At 35.3% G+C, this 24,845-nt stretch overlaps 1 protein-coding gene across 5 annotated transcripts in view; it reads right to left on the reverse strand.

Moving 5' to 3' along the window:
* The window catches only part of COL24A1 (collagen type XXIV alpha 1 chain), a 411,639-nt gene that overhangs the window by 103,930 nt on the left and 282,864 nt on the right, over positions 1 to 24,845 (reverse strand). For all 5 annotated transcript variants that reach the window (XM_045064804.1, XM_045064802.1, XM_013056205.2 and 2 more), the window contains 4 exons: positions 24,733 to 24,786; positions 23,216 to 23,269; positions 22,946 to 23,053; positions 746 to 799 (listed from right to left, as the gene is read on the reverse strand). In XM_045064804.1, the coding sequence (XP_044920739.1) occupies positions 746 to 799; positions 22,946 to 23,053; positions 23,216 to 23,269; positions 24,733 to 24,786 (270 nt within the window). The remainder of the gene's footprint in view (positions 1 to 745; positions 800 to 22,945; positions 23,054 to 23,215; positions 23,270 to 24,732; positions 24,787 to 24,845) is intronic.

Genomic DNA, 24,845 nt, shown 5'->3' on the forward strand with positions numbered 1-24,845 from the left:
AAATAAAGAAAAAAAAGAATGGCTACTAAAATTTACCTCATTCATTTTTTCTTTACTTTTTATTCTCACTTATACTGTCCTTACCTTTATGACAAAGATAGAGTGAGTATATATTAGCAGAAATGATGAAATTGGACTTTGGGAACTAGATATGGTGTGATTTGAAGCTAAGTATAGTAATATATTTAGAACTGTTGTGGTAGAATTAAGAAAATAATTTCTGTCTCACCAATAGTTGAATAAATTATTGACCCCATACAGAGATGAATTTTTCATTATAACATTCTAGTATCTTATAAATATATCATCTTTTAGTAAAATATAAAAGAAACAAATAAACCACATTCTTGATTTGTGTTTCTTACTCAATATATGTGAAAGCTAAAATCAATCATTACCACAAATGGGATAGTGTTTTCCTTTTCTCTTTTCCTGCCCATAGTCTACTAAATTTTTGGCAAACAGGAGAAGGAAAAGCAAAGATCTTTATAGAAACTACAAAGTAGGAAATTTGTCTTTAAATAATTAAGGTGAGGGGTACTCCTAAGTAGAGTTAAATATTAATTTATACAAACATGCCTTTTAAGATCAATATATAGTTCTTTATTACTTTATATCTATGTAAATAAAAACATCACAGCATCCTATGGAACTTGGGGCACATCAGAAGAAAGATGTGCCAGAAAAAGATGTAAAAAAAAAAAGAATGTTAAAAAAAAACATAAAAAGATGTTAAAAAAACTACCTTTTTCCCGGGACGACCTCTTTGTCCTGGAATTCCCACAATTCCATCAGGTCCCTGGATATCCAATATAAAAAAGAAAATAAACTGTTAAGGAAAGGACTAGATAGGAGTGTTTAAATACTTACATCACATAATCACTGAATTGAACACTATGTAAAAATGAGGACTGTTTTCAACAATAATTATTGTGCTTGTGCATTTATTTTTAAAGATTTTATTTATTTATTTTAGAGAGAGCATGCATGCACGAGTCGGGGGAGGGCAAGAGAGCTAGGGAAAAGAATCTCAAGCAGATTCTGCACCAAATGCCTAGCCCCATGTGGGTTCCATCTCTCAACCCTGGGATTACGACCTGAGCCAAAACCTAGAGTCTGAGGCTCAACCAAATGAGACACCCAGGCGCCCCTGTGTAATTATTTAAAAATAGGTCACAATGATTTAGAGGTCTAGCTGTTACCAGTGAGTAAAATTTACATACACAAACCAGCCAAGATAGATAAAATTAAACTGCTCTTTATTATAGGAAGAAAATTACTTGGATTCAGTGTAACTGTTTTAATTGGTAAGACTGTAATTAACGTAAACTCAGGGCATCCATTTTAGCAGTTCTATGAGCTGCTGTGGGTTCAATATCTTATTGAATATACAGGGTTATAAAATATATCTAAAAATGATCAAGAAGACTCTGAAAATCTTATTGGAGTAGGTTAGGAGATTTTCTTTGATCTATGGAAAATAGATTGTAAACACACATTTCGTTTTTGAAATCAATCGGGAGAGGGAAATACATTGAGAAAAAGGAGGTAGTCACATTAAACTGTTTAAAACAATATTTTCATTTCAATCAGTATTTTATTTAGACAAACACAGAAGTTTTTAATATATATTTTTTTAAAGTAAAAATTGGCTAAAATATTTTAGATGTCATGTGAATTTGCAGGTCAACAATAATTAGGCTTAAATGAGATCCACAGTAAACCAAAGGATGCAAGTTCTAAAATGGCTAATAATTAATCATGGCACTCCTTGCATTAGCTGGAAATGAAAATGGAAATCTCAAATTTGTGTCCCGAAGCTTGGAAAACTGCAAAAATGATGTAGACAAGAAATAAATTGTGGTTTACCACTGTGCTATGTAGGCTCTTGATAAATATTTGTTGAATGAATAAACAGATACCTAAGGAAATGACTCATGCCCTCTACTCCTGAGCAAATGCTCTTCTAGCTTCACGAAGTCACTGAATTTAGAAGCCAAAATGGTTAAGTTCTATTGCTGTAGTTCTAGCTGCATCCAGAGGTTGAAATGATAGTTGCACTAACCTGTGATTTCTTTGTGGTTAATGTGGAGTTTTAAAAGGAGGCATATTAACTTTCATTAGAGATTAATGGTGTGAACTTTTTTTTTTTAAAGATTTTATTTATTTATTTGACAGAGAGAGATTACAAGTAGACAGAGAGGCAGGCAGAGAGAGGTGGGGGGGAAGCAGGCTCCCCACTGAGCAGAGAGCCCGATGCGGGACTCGATCCCAGGACCCTGAGATCATGACCTGAGCCGAAAGCAGTGGCTTAACCCACTGAGCCACCCAGGTGCCCCAATGGTGTGAACTTTTAAAAAGTCAGACTGCTTGTTTCATATTCTGGCTCTTTCACCTTACTGCAATACGACCATAAGTAGATGATATAACTTCTAAAGGACCCAGTTTTCCATTAGATAAAAGAGGTAAAATAATACCTTTCAGAAGGTTACTAATATTAAATGAGATAATGCATGTAATGCTTATTAGAAAGAACTGGACTTACACTGAAGAGCCTAACTCAGTTCTCACTACTACTGTTGCTTTTTTCAGGCATATTATGTAATATTCAAATATATATAAAAACATTAGAAGGTACAAAAAATACCCTTGTACCCACCACCTACTTGAAGAAAAATAAGCAATATACATATGTACATATTTGAAGTCCCTTTACACATACTTTTCCAGACATGTCACCCTCTCTCTTTACTCAGGTGCAAACATTGCCCTCAATTTGTTTATCATTCCCATGCATTTCTTTATACTTTCACTCCATTTGCAACATATGGTTATTTTGCATCTTTTCAAACTTTAAATAAGCTGTACTTAATATATTCTTTTGAAACTTTGTAAACACACATTTTGTTTTTGAAATCAATCGGTCTTTAATCCATTCATTCTCTGGTTTTAATTCTACAGGATTCCATTTTAGCACACATTTTGTTTTTGATATCAATTGGTCTTTAATCCATTCATTTTTCTGGTTTTAATTCTATAGGATTCCATTTTCTTACCAAATCATAACTTATTTAAACCTTTCCCTACTGATGAATATTTGGCGTGGGTTTTTTTTTCTTTTATGGATAATGTTGCAATAAATACCTTGTGCATCTCTCTATGTGCCATGTCAAAGTTTTGTTCTGTTTTCTTGAAGTTAAATTGCTGAGTTATAGAATATACACAACTCCAAGTAGGCAAGATATTGTCAAATTGTTCTCCAAAGTAGTTTTGCCAATTTACATTTCCACAGCAATGTTTGAGTCTAATTACTCCAAATCTTCTGTAATGCTGGGTACTGTCAGACTTAAAATATATCCATCTCACTGTGGAAAATGAAAAATTGTTTGTATCTTCAATTTGAATATTTCTGATTACTAAGGAGGAATGATTATCTATTCATACTGTTATCTGACATCTATATGTGAATCTCTGGCTCTTATCTTCTGTCCAATATTCTCCTGAGCTATTCTTATTGAGTTGTACATGAAAGATTTTATACATATTCCTGATACTTGTATTTTGCTCATTCTATGTAATACATATTTCTTCTCTCAGCCTGTAGCTTATTTTCTCATTTTGTTGAACATAATTTTTGATTAATACAAACTTGCAGTTGAAATGTATTCATCATATTCATCAATATTTTCTTATTTCTTTCAGTGTTCAGGAGATCCTTCTCCTCTCCCTTCAGGAGATCATGAAATAATCTCATAAATGTTCTCATATTTAACATTTTGATGTTCATAGTGAGGTCTTCAATTGGAATTTCATTCTTTTGTGTGTTTGCATACTGGTGTGAAGGAGCTGTTTTATTTTGTTTTCCATTTGGATACCCAATTGTACCAGTACCGTTTATTGAATATTTCATCCTTTCCTTAGTGATCTTCCATCTATAATCAATTTATCAAACTTCAAGTTTCAAAATATACTGAGATCTGAGTCTAGGTTATCTTCTATTTCCTCTTTGTCTTCTGTGAATGAGTGTGACACTGATTAAATTACTCTAGCTTTAATAATAAGTTATGATACCAGGTAGGGCAAGTTCTCCCTTCTACACACCACTGTTCTCCCACCTCCTGCAACTTGTTCTTGAAAACTATCTTGATATCAGTCCTTTGTTCCTCCACATTCCTTTTAAAATCACTTTTCATTAATCAAATCCTATCAATAATTCTTGTGGGATTTTGACTAAAACCATATTGGATTTATAGATTAATTTAGGGGAGAGTTGATAATTTTTTGATATTGAGTACACCTACCTATGAATATAAAATATCTCTCCATTTATTTAGGTCCTTGTTAATAAACATTATTTTCAAGAAAACTTTGCAAATCTTTTGTTAGATTTTTTAAAAATTTATTTTTTTTCAGTGTTCCAAAATTTATTGCTTATGCACCACACCCAGTGCTCCATGCAATACATGCCCTCCATAATACCCACCACCACGTTCACCCAACCCCCCACCCTCATCCCCTTCAAAACCATCAGTCTTTTGTTAAATTTATTTCTAGGGGCTTAATTTGGTTGTTGGTTGTATTATAAATAGTATTTTTATTTATTTATTTTTGTAATTTTATTTTTCAGTGTTTAAAGATTCATTGTTTATGCACCACACCCAGTGCTCCATGCAATACATGCTTTCCTTAATATCCACCACCAGGCTCAACCAACCCCCCACTCCCCTCCCCTCCAAAACTCTCAGTTTGTTTCTCAGAGGCCACAGTCTCTCCTGGTTCGTCTCCCCCTCTGATTTCCCCCAATTCCCTTTCCCTTTCTTTCTTCTAATGTCCTCCAAGTTATTCCTTATGTTCTGCAAAGAGTGAAATCATATGATAATTGACTCTCTCTGCTTGACTTATTTCACTCAGCATCATCTCTTCCAGTCCTGTCCATGTTGATACAAAAGTTGGGTATCCGTCCTTTCTGATGGAGGCATAATACTCCATTTTATATATTCACCATATCTTCTTCATCCATTTGTTTGTTGAAGGGCATCTTGGCCCTTTCCACAGTTTGGCAATTATGGACATTGGGGTACAGATGACCCTTCTTTTTACTACCTCTGTATCTTTGGGATAAATACCCATCAGTGCAGGTCATAGGGTAGCTCTATTTTTTAATTTCCTAAGGAATCTCCACACTGTTTTCCAGTAATAGTATTTTTTAAATTTTTCTAACTATTGCTGGGGAAGAGGAATCTATATCTTTGTATATTCTTATATTTAACATCTTGCTAAAATCTCACTGATTCTAATAATTTATCTGTAGATTATTTCTCTTATTTTACTATACTGGCTGAGTCTCTGAGTAAATGTTGAATAGAAATACTAAATAGTGGTGATCTTTGCTCATATCTTTGAGGTTTCACCATTTCATATGATAGTCAACATGGATATTAAATTTTTATAAAACTTCTTGTTTCATCTATTGAGATTGTATTATTTTTCTTTCTTTAATTTATAGTTATGTGACTTAAAGTTACAATTCTTAAAAATGTTAGGCCTTTGTTGCAATACTTGTAAGAGAGGGAATTCATAAGTCCTTTTATTATATCAACATTTCATAACTGCATTGAACTCAAATACCCAGATGTCAGCTGATACTACTGTGTGGCAATGCTATCTGGCAATGAACAAAGCAGTTTAAACATCATTGTGTTTATATATTTAAATATTAATAACAATTTGTAGATAATGTAAAAATGTAGATAATGTAAAAATGTGACAAATTTAAGTCTCACAAATGTGTATAATTGGGAAATTTATTACTCTGCAAGATGGTTTGCACATTCTTCAAACTTCCATTCTCACCTCATTTTCAAGTTAATTACCTTGCTTTGTACTGCACTGAGACCAGTAGCAATTAAGAAAGAGAAATCTCTTCCCAACACCCAATGTACAGACGTACCTCCTTATGTACGCACAAGGAGTTTCCCTATTTCTTACCTGAAGCCAGATCCTCACTTGGATCTAAACCATGTCCTCTTCAAGACCTTCTCCTACACTTGCACTATCAATTTTTTGCTCTTAACGGAATCACTTCCAACAGCAATTGAATATGCTGGATAGCACTCATTTGAGAAAAATCCTTCCTTGACCTCATGTCCCTTCCTCCCTTTCTATTCACTCACTCAATTTCTCAGGTACTCTTCTAGTTCTGTTTTTGCTTCCCCATCATAGCAAAGCTTTTTGAAAGATTTGTTTATGCTCATTGTCAATACTTCTGTACTTCTCTTTCCATCTTCATTTGGGCTTTTGTTCTTACCACAACTCTGCAATTGCCTCCTTTTGGACAACTGACCTACAAATAGCCACATCCAATAATGCAGTGGCTCATTTTATCTGAAACTGTTTTCCATTCTTACAACTTTTAAAAACTTTTGTTTACATGGCAGCATGCTTCTCAAATTTTCTACTTATTTATAACATCTCTTTATCTCCTGATAGACTAATGATTCCTAAAGTTATGTCACCTCTCCTGACAGCACCAATGACCTGATTTTCCCACCTACTGACATCTTTTTGAAGTTCTAATAGGCATCTCAAACTTCATGTGTCCCAAACTGAACCCTGAATTCCCTCCTCAAACCCCTAAACTTTGTCTCTCCTTATCTTCTACATCTCTGCTGTAATGGGGCAGTATTTTGAAAATTATTAAAATTCCTTTTCTATTTTGCCTTTTTGAATATATAGACTTTACCCTATTCAGCTTGAGGGGTTCATTTGCCAAAGGGCTGAATGTATTACGAGAAAATTTTTCTTTTTTCATTGTTTGCAACTTTAAAATTCCCAAGTTGAGCCTAGGGTACCCAGCACACAGGCTGTTCTATATTATAGAGAAGACACACTTTCCAATAGAACTCTAAGGCCTCCACTAGATTATAGAAGGATGAGGATATGACATAGGGGAAATACAGAGAAGGCCAGTTTTTTTTTTTTTCCTTTCCCTATTGATTTCAGGAATATGCATGAAGGCAAAGAGAGAGGGAGAGACATAGATGTTCAGATTTTCCTCTTCCTGAGTTTTGGCAGAGTGAAACCCTTGTTCCCTACTACCTCTTCAGAATGTAGGAAAGGTACCTTCTCTTTAGATTTCAATTGATTTATGGCCATGTCAATTTGGATGCTCAGGAAAATAAAAATGAAGAATATTTGCTAAATTTTCCCAAGCTACTCTTTGATTCCTCTATGATGTAGACAGGAACCTAGAAACACCTGGGGAACTTGTGTGTGTGTGCTTGTGTGTGTGTGTGTGTGTGTGTGTGTGTGAGAATAGTCATTACTCTAGAATAGTCATTACTCTAGTAAGATTGGCTCTGCTATAAGGGCTAAAAGGCAGATTTCCTGGGCTAGAACTGAATGAGAATCCAGAAGACCTGAGAGGGATCTGCAGATTGGTGGAAGTTCAGAGGGAACACCCCCTCCCCCAAAAGAAATGAAAACTACTAGCTATAGATGTCATCATCACAGGCCAGCAAGGTAGGTGGTAAGCAAATTGACAAGGACGTTACCATGTCCCTATCATTATGAATAACACCTGCATCTAGAACCAAGACCTCTTCACCCTTACCATCAGCAGACATTCAGACTCTCTAATGGGAAGGAATAAAAGAGGGAGGTAGAGAACCGATAAATTTGAGAAAAAGTATCGTAGGAGTCTAAGTCTTATCTACAGAGACTACTAATTTATAGGCATAAATTGTTTAAGCTTTCAGCTAAGTTGGATTTAAAAATTTATTTTCCATGACAGCCTGGGTGGCCCAGTCAGTTAAACATCTGACTTTGGCTCAGGTCAAAACCCAGGGTCCTGGAATGGAGCCCTCTGTCACGATCCCTGCTCAGCAGGGGAGTCTGCTTCTCTCTCTCTCCCTTTGCTTCTCCCCCTGCTCATGCTCTGTATCCCTTGCTCACTCTCAAATAAATAAATAAAATCTTAAAAAAAATTATTTTCCCCCAGCCCCTCAAAAACTCCTCACTAATCAGTAACTCAGAGTTTGTGAGGAAAACCGGATGAACCAAAAACAGTATCACGTATTTGCACCTGTGTAAGTACCAGTTTGTAGCCCCATACTATGCTTAATAGTATGATTATCAATTCAGTTACTCCAGCTAAAAACCAGGATTTATTCTTTATAATTTTTTCCCTCTTTCTCAACATCCAAAACAATGAGCAAATCCAATTGACTCTATTTCCAAAATATGTCTTGAATGGGATCACTACTCATTATCTCTATTGCCCTCTTACATTCCAAACCACCACACCAGTTTTCATTTACATTACTGCCACAGCCTTCTAAATTCACTTTTATCCTCAGATCTGTTTCTTCAAAAGACCCCAAATTATCACTAACACCGTTAATCAAACACATCTCCTTGTTTAAAACCTTCCAAGTGGCTGTCCACTGAAATCAGAATCATCATCAAACCTCTTATCATGGTCTGCAATCCTCCACATAATCTGGTACCTTCTATTTCTCTGGCATCATGTTTTCCAGTCGCTTACTACATTCTAGCTCCTTGGCCACATTTCCCCCTTTCTAATAGCGCATCTAATAAATGCCCTTTCTGCCATAGGGCATTTGTGTTAGATGTTCCTTCTGCCTAGAAAGCTTTTTCTTAGATATTCACACTACTGGCTTACCTTCAGGCATCTGGCTCAGTGTAACCCTAGGCAGCCCTTTTGTGACCACCTTAATTTAAAATAGCCTATACCTAATCACTTTTCATCCCATTACCATGTTTTATTTTTTTCACAGCACTTATTACTATCAGAAATTACCATTCTTATGTACATTGCTTTCTCACACTACAGTGTATGCTCCAAGACAGCAGGGAACTTGTCTGTTTTGTTTATTGCTATAACATTAGTACCCAGAACAGTGCCTGGCATATAGTTGACACTTAATACATACTTAATACTTAATAAACAAAAGAATGATAGAATGAATGCCCATTCTATCATTTTTATTTAGCCTTAATAGGACAGTAACCTAGTCTACTTGGTGTCCATTTGTAAAGAAATAACATCTTAAAAAGCATGTATTAAAGTTCATAAACCAAAGTTTATGTATAAAAGGTGTAGTGAGATATTTTTATGCTACTAAAACTTTTAGTTTCTAAGAAATGTAGCATATGGATCTACTTGAAACATTTTGCACAGTAAACTTTTGTACACTTGAAGAACATATTATGTGTGAAAAAGGGGGTTGACTGTATTCTATATTATATTTTCTTTTGACATTATAATCAGAAAGGTTTCCCCTGGTTCTTTTGTCCACATTTTTTTTTTCTTTTCAAAGACAGGTTTTCTCTTTTTGCAGGGGTTGGGGGCAGGTGGCAGAAAACTTCCACTGATATTAGGCTGGTTTATTTTAGTGCTTGTTCTGAAATGCATAAGAAATATCTTGCTCTAAAATGTGGGCTATTAAAAGTTAACAGACCCATTGCAACCCATTTGTGTATTCACAAGCTTATAGGGCAGACTGGAAAAATAGCAACAATTTTTAAATGTGCATGTTTTAATAGATTTCTTCAACAATTATAAAAATAAGAATCCTTTTATATAAATGTCATGTTGACAAAGAATAGTCGGCTTGATGTCAAGCCTACTCATAAAATAGAAGGAGTTGGGATTCCAGTCTATTACTTTAAATATGTGGGAATAGCTGTGCTGTCTTCAAAATAACACACCATATATATTTTTTAAACAACTTTGAGATATAATTCACATTCCATATTATGAACCCATTTAAAGTGTACGATTTAATGATTTTTAGTATATAGGCACAGAATTGTGCAACCATTACCACAATCAATTTTACAATATTTTCATTGCCCCAAAAGAAATCCTGTGCCCATAAGTAGTAATTTCCCATTTTCTCCCAACCACTGCACTGCCCCCCAACCTCCAGTCCTGGGCAACCACTAACCTACTTTCTGTCTTTCTGGATTTGCCTTATTTGGGATATGTCATACAATATGTGGTCTCTTTTGACCAGCTGCTTTCACTAAGCATAATGTTTTCAAGGCTCATCAAAGTCATAGTATGTATGAGTATATCATTTCTTTGCATTGCCAAGTAATAGTCCATTGCATGGACATACTACATTTATTAATATACATTTACTAATTCATCAGTTGATTATCATTGTGATTATTTCCATTTTTTGGCTATCATAAAAAATGCTGCTATAAATATTTATGTACATGTTTTTGTCTGAACCTTGTTTTCACTTCTATTGGGTCTATACCTAGGAATAGAGCTGGTGGGTCATATAGTAACTGCATGTTTAACATGTTGAGAAACTGCCAAATTGATTTACCAAGTGGCCACATCATTTTAATCTCATCAACAATGTATATTTACATCCTCATCAACACTTGGTATTTTCTATTTTTGTGAAAAATTTTAAATTTTTTTTATTATAACCATCCTAGTCAAGTGAAGTGGTATCTCATTGTGGTTTTATTTGCATTCTTTTAAAGGTTAATGATGTTGATCATCTTCTCAATTGCTTATTGGGTAACTATATATCTTCTTTGGAGAAACATCTGTTTAAATGTTTTGCTAATTTTTCAATTGGTTTATCTTTATACTATTGAGTTGGAAGAGTTCTTTATATATTCTGGACACAAGTCCATTATTATATATGATTTGCAAAGATTTTTCTCCCCTTCCACAGGTGCCTTTTCACTGTCTTAATGGTGTTTTATGAAGTATGGAACTTTTAATTTTAATGGAGTCCAATTTATTTATTTCTTTTGTTATTCAGTACTTTGGTGTTATCCAAGAAAACTTTGCATAAATCAAGGTCATGAAGATTTACTTCTATGTTTTCTTTCAAGACATTTATAGTTTTAGCTCTTAAATTTCAGTGTAAGACCCATTTTGAGTTAATTTTTGTGTGTAATGTAAGGAAGGGTCCAACTTTATTCTTTTGTATGCAGATTTCCACATGTTCTAGTACCTTTTGTTGAAAAGACCATTCTCTATTTGAATTATCTTTGTACATAACATGCTCTTGCAATTCAAATTTACTTTGTTCTATTTTTGTCCCCCTGGGGTTTATTGTATCCTTTGAGATAGCCAATAACATTAGATATACTAAACAAAGTTTACAAGTTATAAAGTGATTCCTATATAACTATATAACATATAATCCTATATATCATATAACATAACAGACTATGTTCCTCTTATGCTTGAAACCTTTCAATGCCTTTTTACTATACTTTGAATAAAACCCAAACTTCTTACATGATTTAAATAATCCTTTATGATCTGCTTCCTATTTATTTCTTCAATCTCATCTCAAACAACTTTTGACTATTTATTATGCTGCAACTGTGAGTAGCTTCCTTTAAGTTTTCCAGAAATACCTAGACCATTCTCATTTCCACAACTTGGCCCTTGTTTTTCCATCTACCTTGAATAATCTCCCAAAGTTCTTTGGAGAGCTGGTTCTTTTTCATTCCTCAGGTCTTACCTTAATCCTCCCTGATCCAGAGAAGTCTTCCCTCAATGCTCTGTTGGAAGCAGGCTTCTCTTCCCTTAACCAGCTATTCTTTTTCATCACCCTAGTTATGATCATCTCATTGCATTTATCACTACTTGCAATGATCTAGTCTATGGTCAGTGCTCATAATACTATAAAATCTGAGATCAGAAATATTGCCCATCTTGTTCCCCTTGATCCCCACTGCTAAGCAGAGTTCTTGGTTCATAGAAAGTACTCCAAAACTTTGTTGAGTTATTGAATGGACAAATACATTTTACAGAGTCACCATTTGTAAGGCTAATACAAATTTAGGAACATCCAAGCTAATCCACCCCCCCCCTTTTTTTCTTTTAAAGCTATAGAGCCTTTTTTTCCAAAGAAAACCTGTACAGAAGGCAATATATTAGATATATATATACAAAGATTATATTTTCTGACTCACCTAATAATAGAAGAATACTCCTGCCCATTCAGCATCCCTTCCTGACACAGCTATCCTGGGAAGTTCTGCATTGCTCCCTTTATGTGTAATGTGTAAACTGAGAAACCAAAGAATGACTCACCCAACAATGTACAGCTCTTTAGTAGTAGAGCAGGGATAGTGGTAGAACAATTCTTGCATAATGGTCAGTGCAGAGTTCTTTCTATTTCTGTGTTGGTTTATGACACAACAGTTCAGAACAAACAAGCCTAAGACCAGAGTCATAAAAATCATTCAGAAAATAAAGATTTAAATAAGTCCTTTACTCCCTAATGCCACTGACCTCAAATTTCCAAAGTTACTATTTTTCAGAGTTTCCTGGGAAATTACCCCAGAAATAAGAGTCATGTATATCTTTATCATTCTTTTTTAACTACTGATAAGTCCTCGCATCTCTCTGACTTTGCTTTTAAAGATTCTATTGAGAAAGCTTCTAAGCCTTACTTGGTTTCATGTTTTAAGATAGTCCCCTATTAACAATGATCCTATTGTTCTATACAAATGGAAAAATCACACTTCAATAAATCCAACCAAGTTTTGTCCTAACAGAACAAAAGAAGACAATTTCATTTTTATATATTCAACTTTTAATTCCCATAGTTTCACATCTGTTTAGATGTTAGACACTACAGTGATAGATTTTTTTTTTTAAGAAATGGGTGACAGACCATAAGTCAGGCAGATGTTTCTTCTCAGATGTTTCCAAATTCTTTTCCCCTACAGTGTTATACATGTAGACAACTGAACACTTTAGCACGTAATTCAAGCATAAAATATACATACTAAAATTCTGTTCAAAGAAGTATACATTTTAGATTTGGGAATTTGTTACTGATGCTTCCTGTGCTTTATTTTTCAATCTAGTTCTCATTTTCCAATCTTCTAGAAAGAATAACATTTCTTTCCTTGAAAAACAAGTTTTATTTCTTTTTCTCATTCTCTTTCTTGTTTATTTTTTAAGAATAGGTAGCATCTTAGTGACATTGCTTAAGGAATAATTTTTTAAAGTGAAAAATAAATCCAACATCAGGCTGTATGATTAAGCAATAGTTCCTTGGATCATAAAATTCTTTTGAAAAAATGTGCCATGGTATTTTTATTGAGTTTATGAGCTGAAAGGCATTTAAAATTCCAAGGAGAACAACAAAAAGAATAAAAAGAAACACACATGTGTTGTTACTAAAAAAAGGCACCAAAGATGTGTATGAGGCAAGATTGTTCCTGGGAAAAATTATGAAGCAGATGAAATCTGTGTTTATCATTTTTCCATGTCTTGTTTTGAGCCCCTTTTTTCATCTCTGTTCTGCCCATCACCAGCTGTCATGCTGCATCATCCCCTCCTGGGACTTGTGTCTATTATCCTATGGCATGGCTAGGCCCTTCTTTTTCTTAGTTTTGTTCTCCCCACCAACATTTAGTGTTCTGCTGGGGAAATAGATTAAGTGATTGAAAAAAATCCATACCAAAGTATTAATAGTTGTTAATGGCTAATGATTTTCTCATACAAAAATGAATTTGATAAGAACTCTCAGAAATATAATCACACTTCTTCAGCATTTGTTACTTGGCTTCTCTGTGAGTCCAGCCATGGTGAGTTCCCTAATAAAGATGGAAAATATCAAGAACTCCAAAAAGGTGAAATATAAGGCCAGCCTGGTTACCTCATGTGGTGTGGCTTAGAGGAACAGAAGTCATAATAAAAGAACTGACAGAGCCACCTCTGCCATCTGCTATATTCTTAGCTTTGTCTGAGCCTGTGTTATTGTTGTTGTTGTTTTGTTTTCAGTTATAAAGTAGGGAAAATAAAGCATCACTAGATTATTGGTAGGATCCTATGAGAAAATATAAGTGAAATTCTATTGGTCAGGCTGGATCAAGAGTTTGAAGATAATTTGGGCGTGGGTGGTTGATTCTCTAATGCTTTGTATTTGCTGCAGTGGAACACCTATCATAGTTTTCCAGGACTGAGAGGGCAAGACAAAGGAGAATTGGGCACTTAACCACTTATGTAAAACCATAGGGAAAAAAGACTCAATTTGCCAATTGCTGAAAAATAGGCAATGTTTCTGGTTCACTTTCAAACTTTAACTGTCATGTTGAAGTACACTGGTACAGTTGTTTATTATTTTGGGGAAGAGGTGAGATGGCATTATTTCTAATTATTGCTAAAGGAATCAAAATTATTGGTAAATGATGTGAATGGTAAGACAGCCAATGTGTGATTCATTTATGGTATTTGTTCTATTCTTCCAGATAGAGCTTCTTCTCAGTTATTGGAAATGTAATTGAGATTACTGGGGGCAGGAACTATCTTTGAAAGGCTGAGTAAGATTCCCATGATCTCATATTTAAAGATGTGAGGAAGATGAACAGTAAAATAAAAAAGTAAAATATCCAGAGAGGCCATATCTGAAAGAATATAACAAATATCATAAACTAAGGATTTAAGTAAAAGACAAGATGTTCTCATTATTTATTTACATCTTATATTTGCTCTGTGGTTAGAGAATCTGTCCAATGTGACATTTAGAATTTCCCTTGAAGTAATACTACAATTTGAGATCAGATATTGGTAGCTTAAATTAGCCTGCAAAGGATTTCTTATGTCATTCTAGAGTTAGGATATTACTCTATAGGAATAATGTCAGCTATATGAATAAAAATCAGAAATATTCAAAGTAAGTTTGAGATAACACAATGTTCCCCTTCAAATACTTTATGACAGAAGTTCCATAGCTGAGGTGACATCATCAGGATAGTGACATAAGTCATTCCTGAATTCAGCCATCCTCAGAAGAAGACCAACTAGCAAATATCCACATAAAAGACCACCATTGTGAAAATCCCAGAACCTGTAAGTGAGGATGAAGCACTCGCCTAGATCACAGAGATACAGCAGACCACAGTAAAAAGGTGAGAGTAAAGATTTCATTTTGATTTCATTGTCCTTTCCCCAGAACAGCAGAGCACTGCATCAGGTGGCTCCCTTGGCTTACAGTTTCTCCAACGAGGGAAAGAAAACCAAAGGTGGTCATTCACCTTCCCCAGGATTATGGAATGCTTTCAGGGTAGCCTACTAAGGTCTTACTTCACAGGGTTCACTGGGGAAGCCTGGAGGCTTGACCACTAAGGATCAGAGAGAGACAGAGAATGGAGGCAAGGATTATAGCAACCTGTACCAGACCTTGGTGGACTGCATTTCTCCTTGCAGTAGCACCTGAGCGAGATTTCAGGCAGTGATTCTGCACTTCCACAGAGCTGAGTTGGTCTCTCTGTCTGGTTAGGAGTTTGGCTGAGGGTTCTGCACAATTTGGGCCCCCAGCCAAAGGGTCATACCTGCTGTGGAGCCCATTATATGGCCCTGAGTAGCAACCTTGCCCAACAGCTAACCACACACTTCCATCCCACTATGCCTAGCCATAGAACCTGGACAGTTATGGAGTCCATGCTATAACTCTACACAGGCAGGCAGTCAAGCCAGCAGTCCTGCCAAAATGTTGGGAATGACCACAGAACCTGAACAGCAGTCATGGGAAGCCTTGGAACCTAGCTTAAAGTACTGCCCAGCTGTGAGGCCCAACCAGCAGTTCTACCCAGCAGCAAAATCTATCTTGTGGCCCTGTAAACTTACTAAACACAGCTTGCAACCTTGTATAGGCAAAAAACCCAGAAAGTGGCCTTGTCCAACTACAAAGCATAGCATTCAGCCCCACCTAATAAAACCACAGACAGTAAATCTACCCAATCATGGAACATATAGCCTCCGGCCCCAGCTAACACTGAGATACAGCTGAAGAACCTACTTAATCAGAAAGCCTGGCAAGTGACCTTACCCAACAGAAGGGCACAGCCTGTGGCCCAAGTAATCCTGAAGCATAGCCTGTGACTCTATACAAACTTGGGGCACAACCTGTGGGTCTGCCCAACTGTGAAGCTATGCTTGTGGTCTCTGAACATGGAGTTCAGCCAATAGCACTACTGAGATAGGGTACACAACGTGAGATCTTGCCTGACTACAGAGTCCAATCAGAGATCTTGCCTTGCCAGGGAATATAACTTGAGACCTCACCCTACAAGCTCTCCTACCCAACCAGGGTGCATATTCTCTGGCCTCACTTGAAAATGATGCCCAGTCAGTGGGCTCACTCAGTTCCAGAAAACAGCCAGTGACAACCTTTTTCCAACCTCAGATCATGGGTAGGGCCCTTGCCCAACTGGAGACCTCAATAGTAAGCTATGCCTGTCCACAAATACTACCAGTTAACCAGTCAGCTAAATATTACTAGTTAACCAATCAGCTAAGCAGACTGATGAAGGTCTTTCCTTGCCAAAATAAACCTCTAATGTCTGGAAAAGGGGCCGCTTATTCAAAAGTGAAAATACCAGTGCAAGGATACAAGGACCATGAGGAATCAAGTAAAGATGACAATGCCAAAGGAAACTAATAAAACTTCAATAACTGATACCAGAATAATGGAATTCTATGGACTTTCTAACAAAGAATTCAGAATAACATCTTAAAGAAGTTCAATGAGTATAAGAACACACAAATAGACAAATAAAAATAATAAAAACAATGCATGAACAAAATGAGAAATCTAACAAATAAATAGAAACCATAAAAATAAAGAAAACAAAAATTCTAGAGATGAACAATACAATGACTGAACTGAAGAATTCAATAGAGAACTTTAGTAGTAGACTCAACCAAGCAGTAGAATCAGTGAACCCAAAGACAAGTCATTTGAAATTACCCAGAAGAGTTAATAGGGGAAGAAAAAAAAAATAGAAGAACAAAATAAAGGGAAAAAAGTCTATGGTGCATATGAGATAGCATCAAGTGAAATATGTGCATACCTATAATGCTAGAAGGAGAAGAAAAAGAGCAAAAAGTCTATTTGAAGATATAATGGCTGAAAATGTCCCAAACCTGGGGAGAGAAATGGACATCCAGATTCTTGAGGACCAAAGGATCCCAAATAAGTTGGATACGAAAAGAGTAACTATGAAACACATCATAATTAAATTATAAAAAAATCAAAGACAAAGGAATAATTTTGGAAGCAGCAAAGAAAAGCAACTTCTCACACAAAAGAGAGACTCTGTAAGACTATAAGTACATGTCTTAGCAGAAACTGCAGGCCAGGGGCACCTGGGTGGCTCAGTGGGTTAAAGCCTCTGCCTTCGACTCAGGTCATGATCTCAAGGTCCTGGGATTGAGCCTCACATCAGGCTCTTTGCTCAGTGGGGAGCCTGCTTCCTCCTCTCTCTCTGCCTGCCTCTCTGCCTGCTTGTGCTCTCTCTCTCTCAAATAAATGAATAAATAAAATCTTAAAAAAAAAAAAAAGAAACTGCAGGCCAGAAGAAAGTAGAATAATTTCTTCAAAATATTCAAAGAAAAAAAGTCAATCAAGGATACTATACCCAGCAAAGCTGTCTTTTAGAAATGAAGAAGTGATAAAGATTTTCCTCAAAGAACAAAAGCTGAAGAGTTCACCATTACCTGTCTTACAAGAAATGTTAAAGGGTATTTTTTAGGCTCAAAGAAAAGAATGTAATTAATGTCATAAAAACATGAATGTATAAAGCTCACCAATAGATGTAAATATATATTCAAAGTCAGATTCTCTAATATTGTAATGATTGTGTTATAAATCACTTATAACTCTAATTAAAAAGTGAAAAAACAAATGCATTAAAAATAACAATAACTAAGATAATTTGTTATTGTATCATAATTTAAAAAGATGTAAATTGTAACATCAATAACCTGAAATATGAGGAAGGGAGAAGAAGTAAAAGTATAGAGTTTCTGTACAGTATTGAAGTTGTTATCTGCTTTAAATAAGATGTTAAAACATATTTTATGTTAGCCACAAAGAATGTCGTAGATACACAAAATTTTAATAAAGGATTAAGTCATACTGCTACAATAAGTCATAAAGCCTTATAAGTCATAACATCACAAAGACAACAAGAGAGAAAACAAGGAGATATGATCTATAAAACAGTCAGCAAACAATTAAGAAAGCAGAGTTAGTTACACTAATATGAGTCAAAATAGACTTTATAATATGTAATTATAAATATTAATCAATAATATATAATAATTATAAATATATGTGCACCAAACTTTGGAGCTCTTAATTGTTGAAGCAAATATTAACAAATAAAGGAAGAAATTAATAGCTGGTTCTTTGAAAGAATTAATAAAATTGATAAACCTCTAGCTAGACTTACCAAAAAGAAAAAAGAAAGGACCCAAATAAAATCACGAGTGAAAGAGGAGAGATTATAACCAACACCATAGAAACACAGTTATAAGAGAATATTATGAAAAATTATATGCCAACAAAAGGCCCAACTTCTAGAAACATACAAACTACCAGAACTGAAACAGAAAGAAATATAAAATTTGAACAGACCTATGACTAGCAAAGAAATTGAATTAGTAATAAAAAATCTTGCAATAAACAAAACTCCAGGGTCAGTTGCCTTCCCAGGGGAATTCTACAGAACATTTAAAGAAGAATTAATACCTATTCTTCTGAAACAGCTGCAGAAAGTAGAAATGGAAGGAAAACTTCCAAATTCATTCTATGAGGCCAACATTGCCTTGATTTCCAAACCAGACAAAGATCCCACTAAAAAGGAGAATTATAGGTCAATATTCCTGATGAACATGGATGTAAACAAGATACTAGCAAATTGAATCCAACAGTACATTAAAAGAATTATTCACCACAATCAAGTGGGATTTGTTCCTGGGCTGCAAGCATGGTTCAATATTCACAAATCAATCACTGAGATACACAACATTAATTTAAAAAAAAAAGGATAAGAACCACATGATCTTCTCAATAGATGCAGAAAAAGCATTTGACAACATACAGCATGTATTTTTTTTTTTTAAAGATTTCATCTATTTATTTGACAGACAGAGATCACAAGCAGGCAGAGAGGCAGGCAGAGAGAGAGGAGGAAGCAGGCTCCCCACTAAGCAGAGAGCCTGACTCGGGGCTCGATCCCAGGACCCTGGGATCATGACCTGAGCTAAGGCGGAGACCTCAACCCAGTGAGCCACCCAGGCGCCCCTACAGCATGTATTCTTGATAAAAACCTTCAACAAATTAGGGATAGAGAGAACATACCTTAACACCATAAAGGCCTATATGAAGGATCCACAGCTAATATCATCCTCAATGAGGAAAAAACAAGGATTTTCTTCTAAGGTCAGGAACAAGACAGGGATGTCCACTCTCACCATTGTTACTTAACATGGTACTAAAAGTCCTAGCCTTGGGGCGCCTGGGTGGCTCAGTGGGTTAAGCCGCTGCCTTTGGCTCAGGTCATGATCTCAGGGTCCTGGGATTGAGTCCTGCATCAGGCTCTCTGCTCAGCAGGGAGCCTGCTTCCCTCTCTCTCTCTCTGCCTGCCTCTCAGTCTACTTGTGATTTCTCTCTATCAAATAAATAAATAAAATCTTTTAAAAAAAATTCTATAAAAAGTCCTAGCCTCAGCATTTAGACAACAAAAAGAAATAAAAGGCTTATTTGTTCTTTGGGTGTTGAGTTTGCTAAGTTCTTTATGTTAAATGAAATAAGTCAGTCAGAGAAAGACAAATACCATATGATTTCACTCACATGTGGAATTTAAGAAACAAAACAAATAAACGTAGAAGCGGGGGAAAAAGAGAGGGAGGCAAGCCTTAAGAAACTCTTAACTACAGAGAACAGAGAGTTGATGGAGGGGAGGTGGGCAGGGAATGGGCTAAATTAGTGATGGTGATTAAGGAGGGCACTTGTGAGAAGCACTGGGTGTTGTATGAAAGTGATGAATCACTAAATTCTACTCCTGAAATCCATTTACACTGTATGTTAACTACTAGAATTTAAATAATAACTTGAAACAAAAATGGAAACACAACATAGAAAAAATTTATGGAAAGCAGTTCTAAGAGAGTTTACATGCCGACTTTATAAAAGGAGAAAGATCACAAATAAATTACCTAAGTTTATACCTCAAAGAAGTACAAGTTCTCAAAGTTAGCAGAAGAAAAAAAAATGATGAAAATCAGAGCAAAAGTAAATAAAATAGAAAACAGAAAAACTAGAGAAGAGGTTAACAAAATAGCTGTTTGCTTGAAATGATAAACCCGACAAACACCAAGACAGAAAGACCTCAAATACAGTTAGAAAAGAAAGAGATTATGCTGAGTGAAATAAGTCAAGCAGAGAGAGTCAATTATCATATGGTTTCACTTATTTGTGGAGCATAGCAAATAACATGGAGGACAAGGGGAGTTAGAGAGAAGGGAGTTGGGGGAAATTGGAAGGGGAGGTGAACCATGAGAGACTATGGACTCTGAAAAACAATCTGAGTGGTTTGAAGCGGCGGGGGATGGGAGGTTGGGGGAACCAGGTGGTGGGTATTAGAGAGGGCACGGATTGCATGGAGCACTGGGTGTGGTGCAAAAACAAGAAATACTGTTATGCTGAAAATAAAAAAAAATTAAAAAAAAAGAAAAGAAAGGGAAAACATTATAAATTGTAACACGGCAAAATGAAGGATTATAAAAGACTATTAATATATAATTATTTGTCAACCAATTGGACAGCTTAGAATATACTTATTCCTAGAAGAGTACTACTTACCAAGACTGGATCATGCAGAAACAGAAAATTTGAATAGACCAATAATGAATGAGACTGAATAAGTAATGAAAAACCTCTCAACAAAGAAAAACCTAGTTTTTGTTGATAAATTCTGCCAAACACTTAAAGAAGAAGTAATGGTAATATTTCTCAAACTCATCCAAAATTTTGAAAAGGAGGAATATACTCAAGCTCAGGTCAGCATTATCCTGATACAAAAGCCAGATAACTATATTATAAGAAAGCAACAGATCAAAGTCCTAATGAATACGGACGCAAAAATTCTCAACAAAATGCTAGCAAACTAAATTCAAGATCAAATTAAAAGGATCATACACCGTGTTCAAGTGGGATTTATTCCTGGGATGCAAGAATGGATCAATCAATGTGATAAACCCCATTCACAGAATTAAAGATAAAACCATATGATCATCTCAATAGATGCAGAAAGAGTATTTGACAAACTTCAATAATTTTCATGATAAAAACTCTCAATACAGCAGGTATAGAGGGAACATACCTCAACATAATAAAGGTTATACATGACAAACTCTCAGCTAATGTCACATTTAATAGTGAAAGGTTGAAAGGATTTCCTCTAAGATCAGGAGCAAGAGACTCTGACCACTTCTGTTCACAGTAGTACTGGAAATCCTACCCAAGCAATTATGCAGGAAAAAGAAATAAAAGGCACCCAAATAAGAAAGGAAGAAGTAAAACTGTCTGTGAAGATGGCATTATCTTCATATATAGAAGACTCTAAAGACTCGACAAAAAAAACAAAACAAAACAAAAACCCTGTTAAAATTAATAAATGCTTTCAGTAAAATGGCAGGATACAAAAATCACCTAGAAAACCCAGTCATGTTGACATGTGCTAAGAATGAATTATCTGAAAAAGAAATAAAGAAAACATTCCCATTTATAATAGCATTAAAAACAATACAATATTTAGTGATAAATACAACCAAGGAGATGAAATATCTAGAGACTGAAAACTGTAAGATATTGATGAAAGAAATTGAAGAAGACACATAAATGGAGAGCTGTCTTATATTCATAGGGAGGAATAATTAATATTGTTAACATGTCCATATTACCCCAAACCACCTACAGATTCAGTGTAATTCCTACCAAGATTCCAATGGCATGTTTTATAGGAATAGAAAATAATCCTAAAATTCACATGAAACCATGAAATACCCCAAATAACCAAAACAATCTTGAGAAAAATTAAAGCTGGAGGTATCACACCTCTCAATTCCAGATTGTATTAATATAAGACTATATTAATAGAAACAGTGTGGTACTGGCATTAAAACAGACATAAAGACTAATGGAAAAGAACTGAGAGCCCAGAGAAAATGCATACATATATGGTCAATTTATATTTGAAAAAGAATGGCATATATATGGTTTATATATACAATGGAATATTCAGCCACAAAAAGAAGGAAATCCGGACATTTGCAACATGTGGATGGACCTGGAAGTCATTATGTTATGTGAAATAAGTCGGAGGAAAAAAAATTTCTGTATGATCGCAAATATGTGTGTTATCTAAAAAAAAAAAAAACAAAAAACAACCCTGAAATCATAGGAACAGAGAATAGACTGACGGTTGTTGCTGTCAGTGGAGAGATGGAGTGGAGAATCTCTCCACTTCTGGTTGTTGCCAGAAGTGGAGAGATGGGGGAAATGGTGAATGGACACAAAGTTCTAGTTATAAATAACTCACAGAGATATAATGTACAATGTGGTGACTATACTTAACAATACTGTATTGTATATTTGAAAGTTGCTAAGAGGGTAAGTCTTAAAAATTTTCTCCACACCACAAAAAGGTAACTAAGTAAAGTGATAGATGTGTAACTAACCCTATTTGGTAATCATATATGTATACGTGTGTGCGTGTGTGTGTGTGTGTGCTCATGTGTATAAAATTGTCACTTATACATCTTAAATTTACACAATGGTACTTGTCAATTATATCTCAAAGTGGGAGGGGGAAAAAACTTCCAAGGACTTGTGTCCATGTGACACATGGAGAAATTATCTTTCTTCCTTGGATGTTAGGTAGGCTGATTATCAGTCCCTGGTTTGGCCTTCTCTCAAGCCACAGTTACATACCTTCAATTACCCAATGAACATCTAAGAGAATCAGAATGCGTGTGTGTATGTGTGTGTTTGTGTGTGTGGGTGTGTGGGTGTACATATACACAGAGGACTGAATTCACGGAGTACTCAAAAATGAACTCAGCAGTACTCACTGGAAGGCCCATTAGACCTGTCCTACCCGAGGGTCCTGAAGCCCCTGGTAAGCCTGTCTCTCCTTTTTCTCCATCTTCTCCAGGAAGACCCCTTCCTCCTGGGTTCCCCTGAAAGCCAGTAAAAATTTTTAAGAAAGGGAAAGCAGTAAAATAAGTATACCACACAATAAGCAGATTTTTGTTTATAACATAAAATCATGTAATTATGTAATATTTTAAAGATTTCACAAGAAACATCTACATACACATAATAAGAAAAGTATGATTTACCTTTAAGCCATCTTTCCCTTGGAGACCTTCTTCTCCGGGAGCTCCTGGTTCACCCTATTTTTTAGCAAAAACAGTAGGATTTATTATTTTGCTGAATTGCTTGCCTTAACTTACTGTTTGTTCCTGGTATCTATAGAAAGTATCAGGTTTCTGCACATTTACTCCTACTTATACTTTATTTATAAGGAATATTTGGCAGTATAATAAGCTTGATATTATTTGCTTGGAATAGCTCTGAAGATGATTTGAAGAATCAATATTGTAAATTCAAATATAAGATAGGCCCAGAATTTTAACTTTCAGATAATTAAGAGAAACACATATTCATTTGGTAGCTCTGAAAATTTATATAGTTACACCTGTGTTTCCTGAGTTCAAGGACTAGAAATCCTATATCTCTTCAAGTTATAGTACCTTGCTATACTCAATTAAATGGATTAGTGTGACTTAATTCAGTTAAAACCATACTTTTACGGTTTGTATTTTCTCGCTTACAAGGGAACAGTTAAGGCCCTGGTACATCAAAAAGCTGTCCTCCAGATATAGAATTTAACAGAAAAATACAGCCATTGTCTATGAAGATATTACACTCTTGTCACCTAAAATAGTTAAAAGTGAGTTAATTAGTGCATCTTCACAATTTCTCTGTTGCTCCCACCATTGACACTTCCACTACCCCAACCTCACACTGCCAATCCCCCTGCAAAAAAAGGGAAAATGAAAACGAAACAAGTCTCCAGACTTTGCCTTTTAGTATGCAAATGTCTCTTGAGATTATCTTGGGCATGGTTATCTTGGGAAAAAAGCTTACCACAGCTCAAATTACAAGCTGTCTATATTAGAATAACTTCTGTAAACTCTCTAATTATTCTTATTTACAATTATTTCCTTGAATCTTGTTAACTTTTCGTGACTTTAGATTTTTGTTTTTGCTTTTTTCAAACACAAATTAGGTTGTAATCATTTGTTTGCTTTGTTAGGTCAGGAAATATCCTGAGAGTTGATTACTGTTATTTGTGAATTTCTTCCTAATGTGAATATGAGTGACAATCACAGCTACTCTGCATATGTGTAAAGCATTCTATAGAGAACACTCCACACCGAGAAGAGGATGCATGAGCTTAGGACTCCAAATACTAATAAATGACAATATGAACAGGGTCTGGTATTCAGCTTTAAAAACTAAGAAATAAAGACAAACGTTTTCTATTAGGCACCAGGAAGATTTATTATGCATTTTTGAAACTTAATTTATGCTGTTTCAAGTCTCTGAATCACTCAGGCCAGTGCATTAAAATGGTTCTCAGGGTACCTGGGTAACTCAGTTGGTTAGGCAATTGCCGTTGGCTCAGGTCATGATCCTGGAGTCCCATATCAGCCTTCCTGCTCCTCGGGGACTCTGCTTCTCCCTCTGACCTCTCCCCTTTCAGGCTCTCTCTCTCTCAAATAAATAAATAAACAAATAAAATCTTTTAAAAAAATAAAATAAAATAAAATGGTTCCCAGCAGACATTTACCCGTAACCCTGGTTCTCCAGCAACTCCAGCATTGCCTGCAGGTCCAACATTTCCCTAAAGAAACAAAGGGAAAGATTAAAATCATTTTCTACTAAAACAGTATATCTAATAAT

The sequence above is a fragment of the Mustela putorius genome, unplaced genomic scaffold, assembly GCF_011764305.1.
Source record: "Mustela putorius furo isolate JIRA1106 unplaced genomic scaffold, ASM1176430v1.1 tig00003853_pilon_pilon_pilon, whole genome shotgun sequence".
Classification (NCBI taxonomy): domain Eukaryota; kingdom Metazoa; phylum Chordata; class Mammalia; order Carnivora; family Mustelidae; genus Mustela; species Mustela putorius.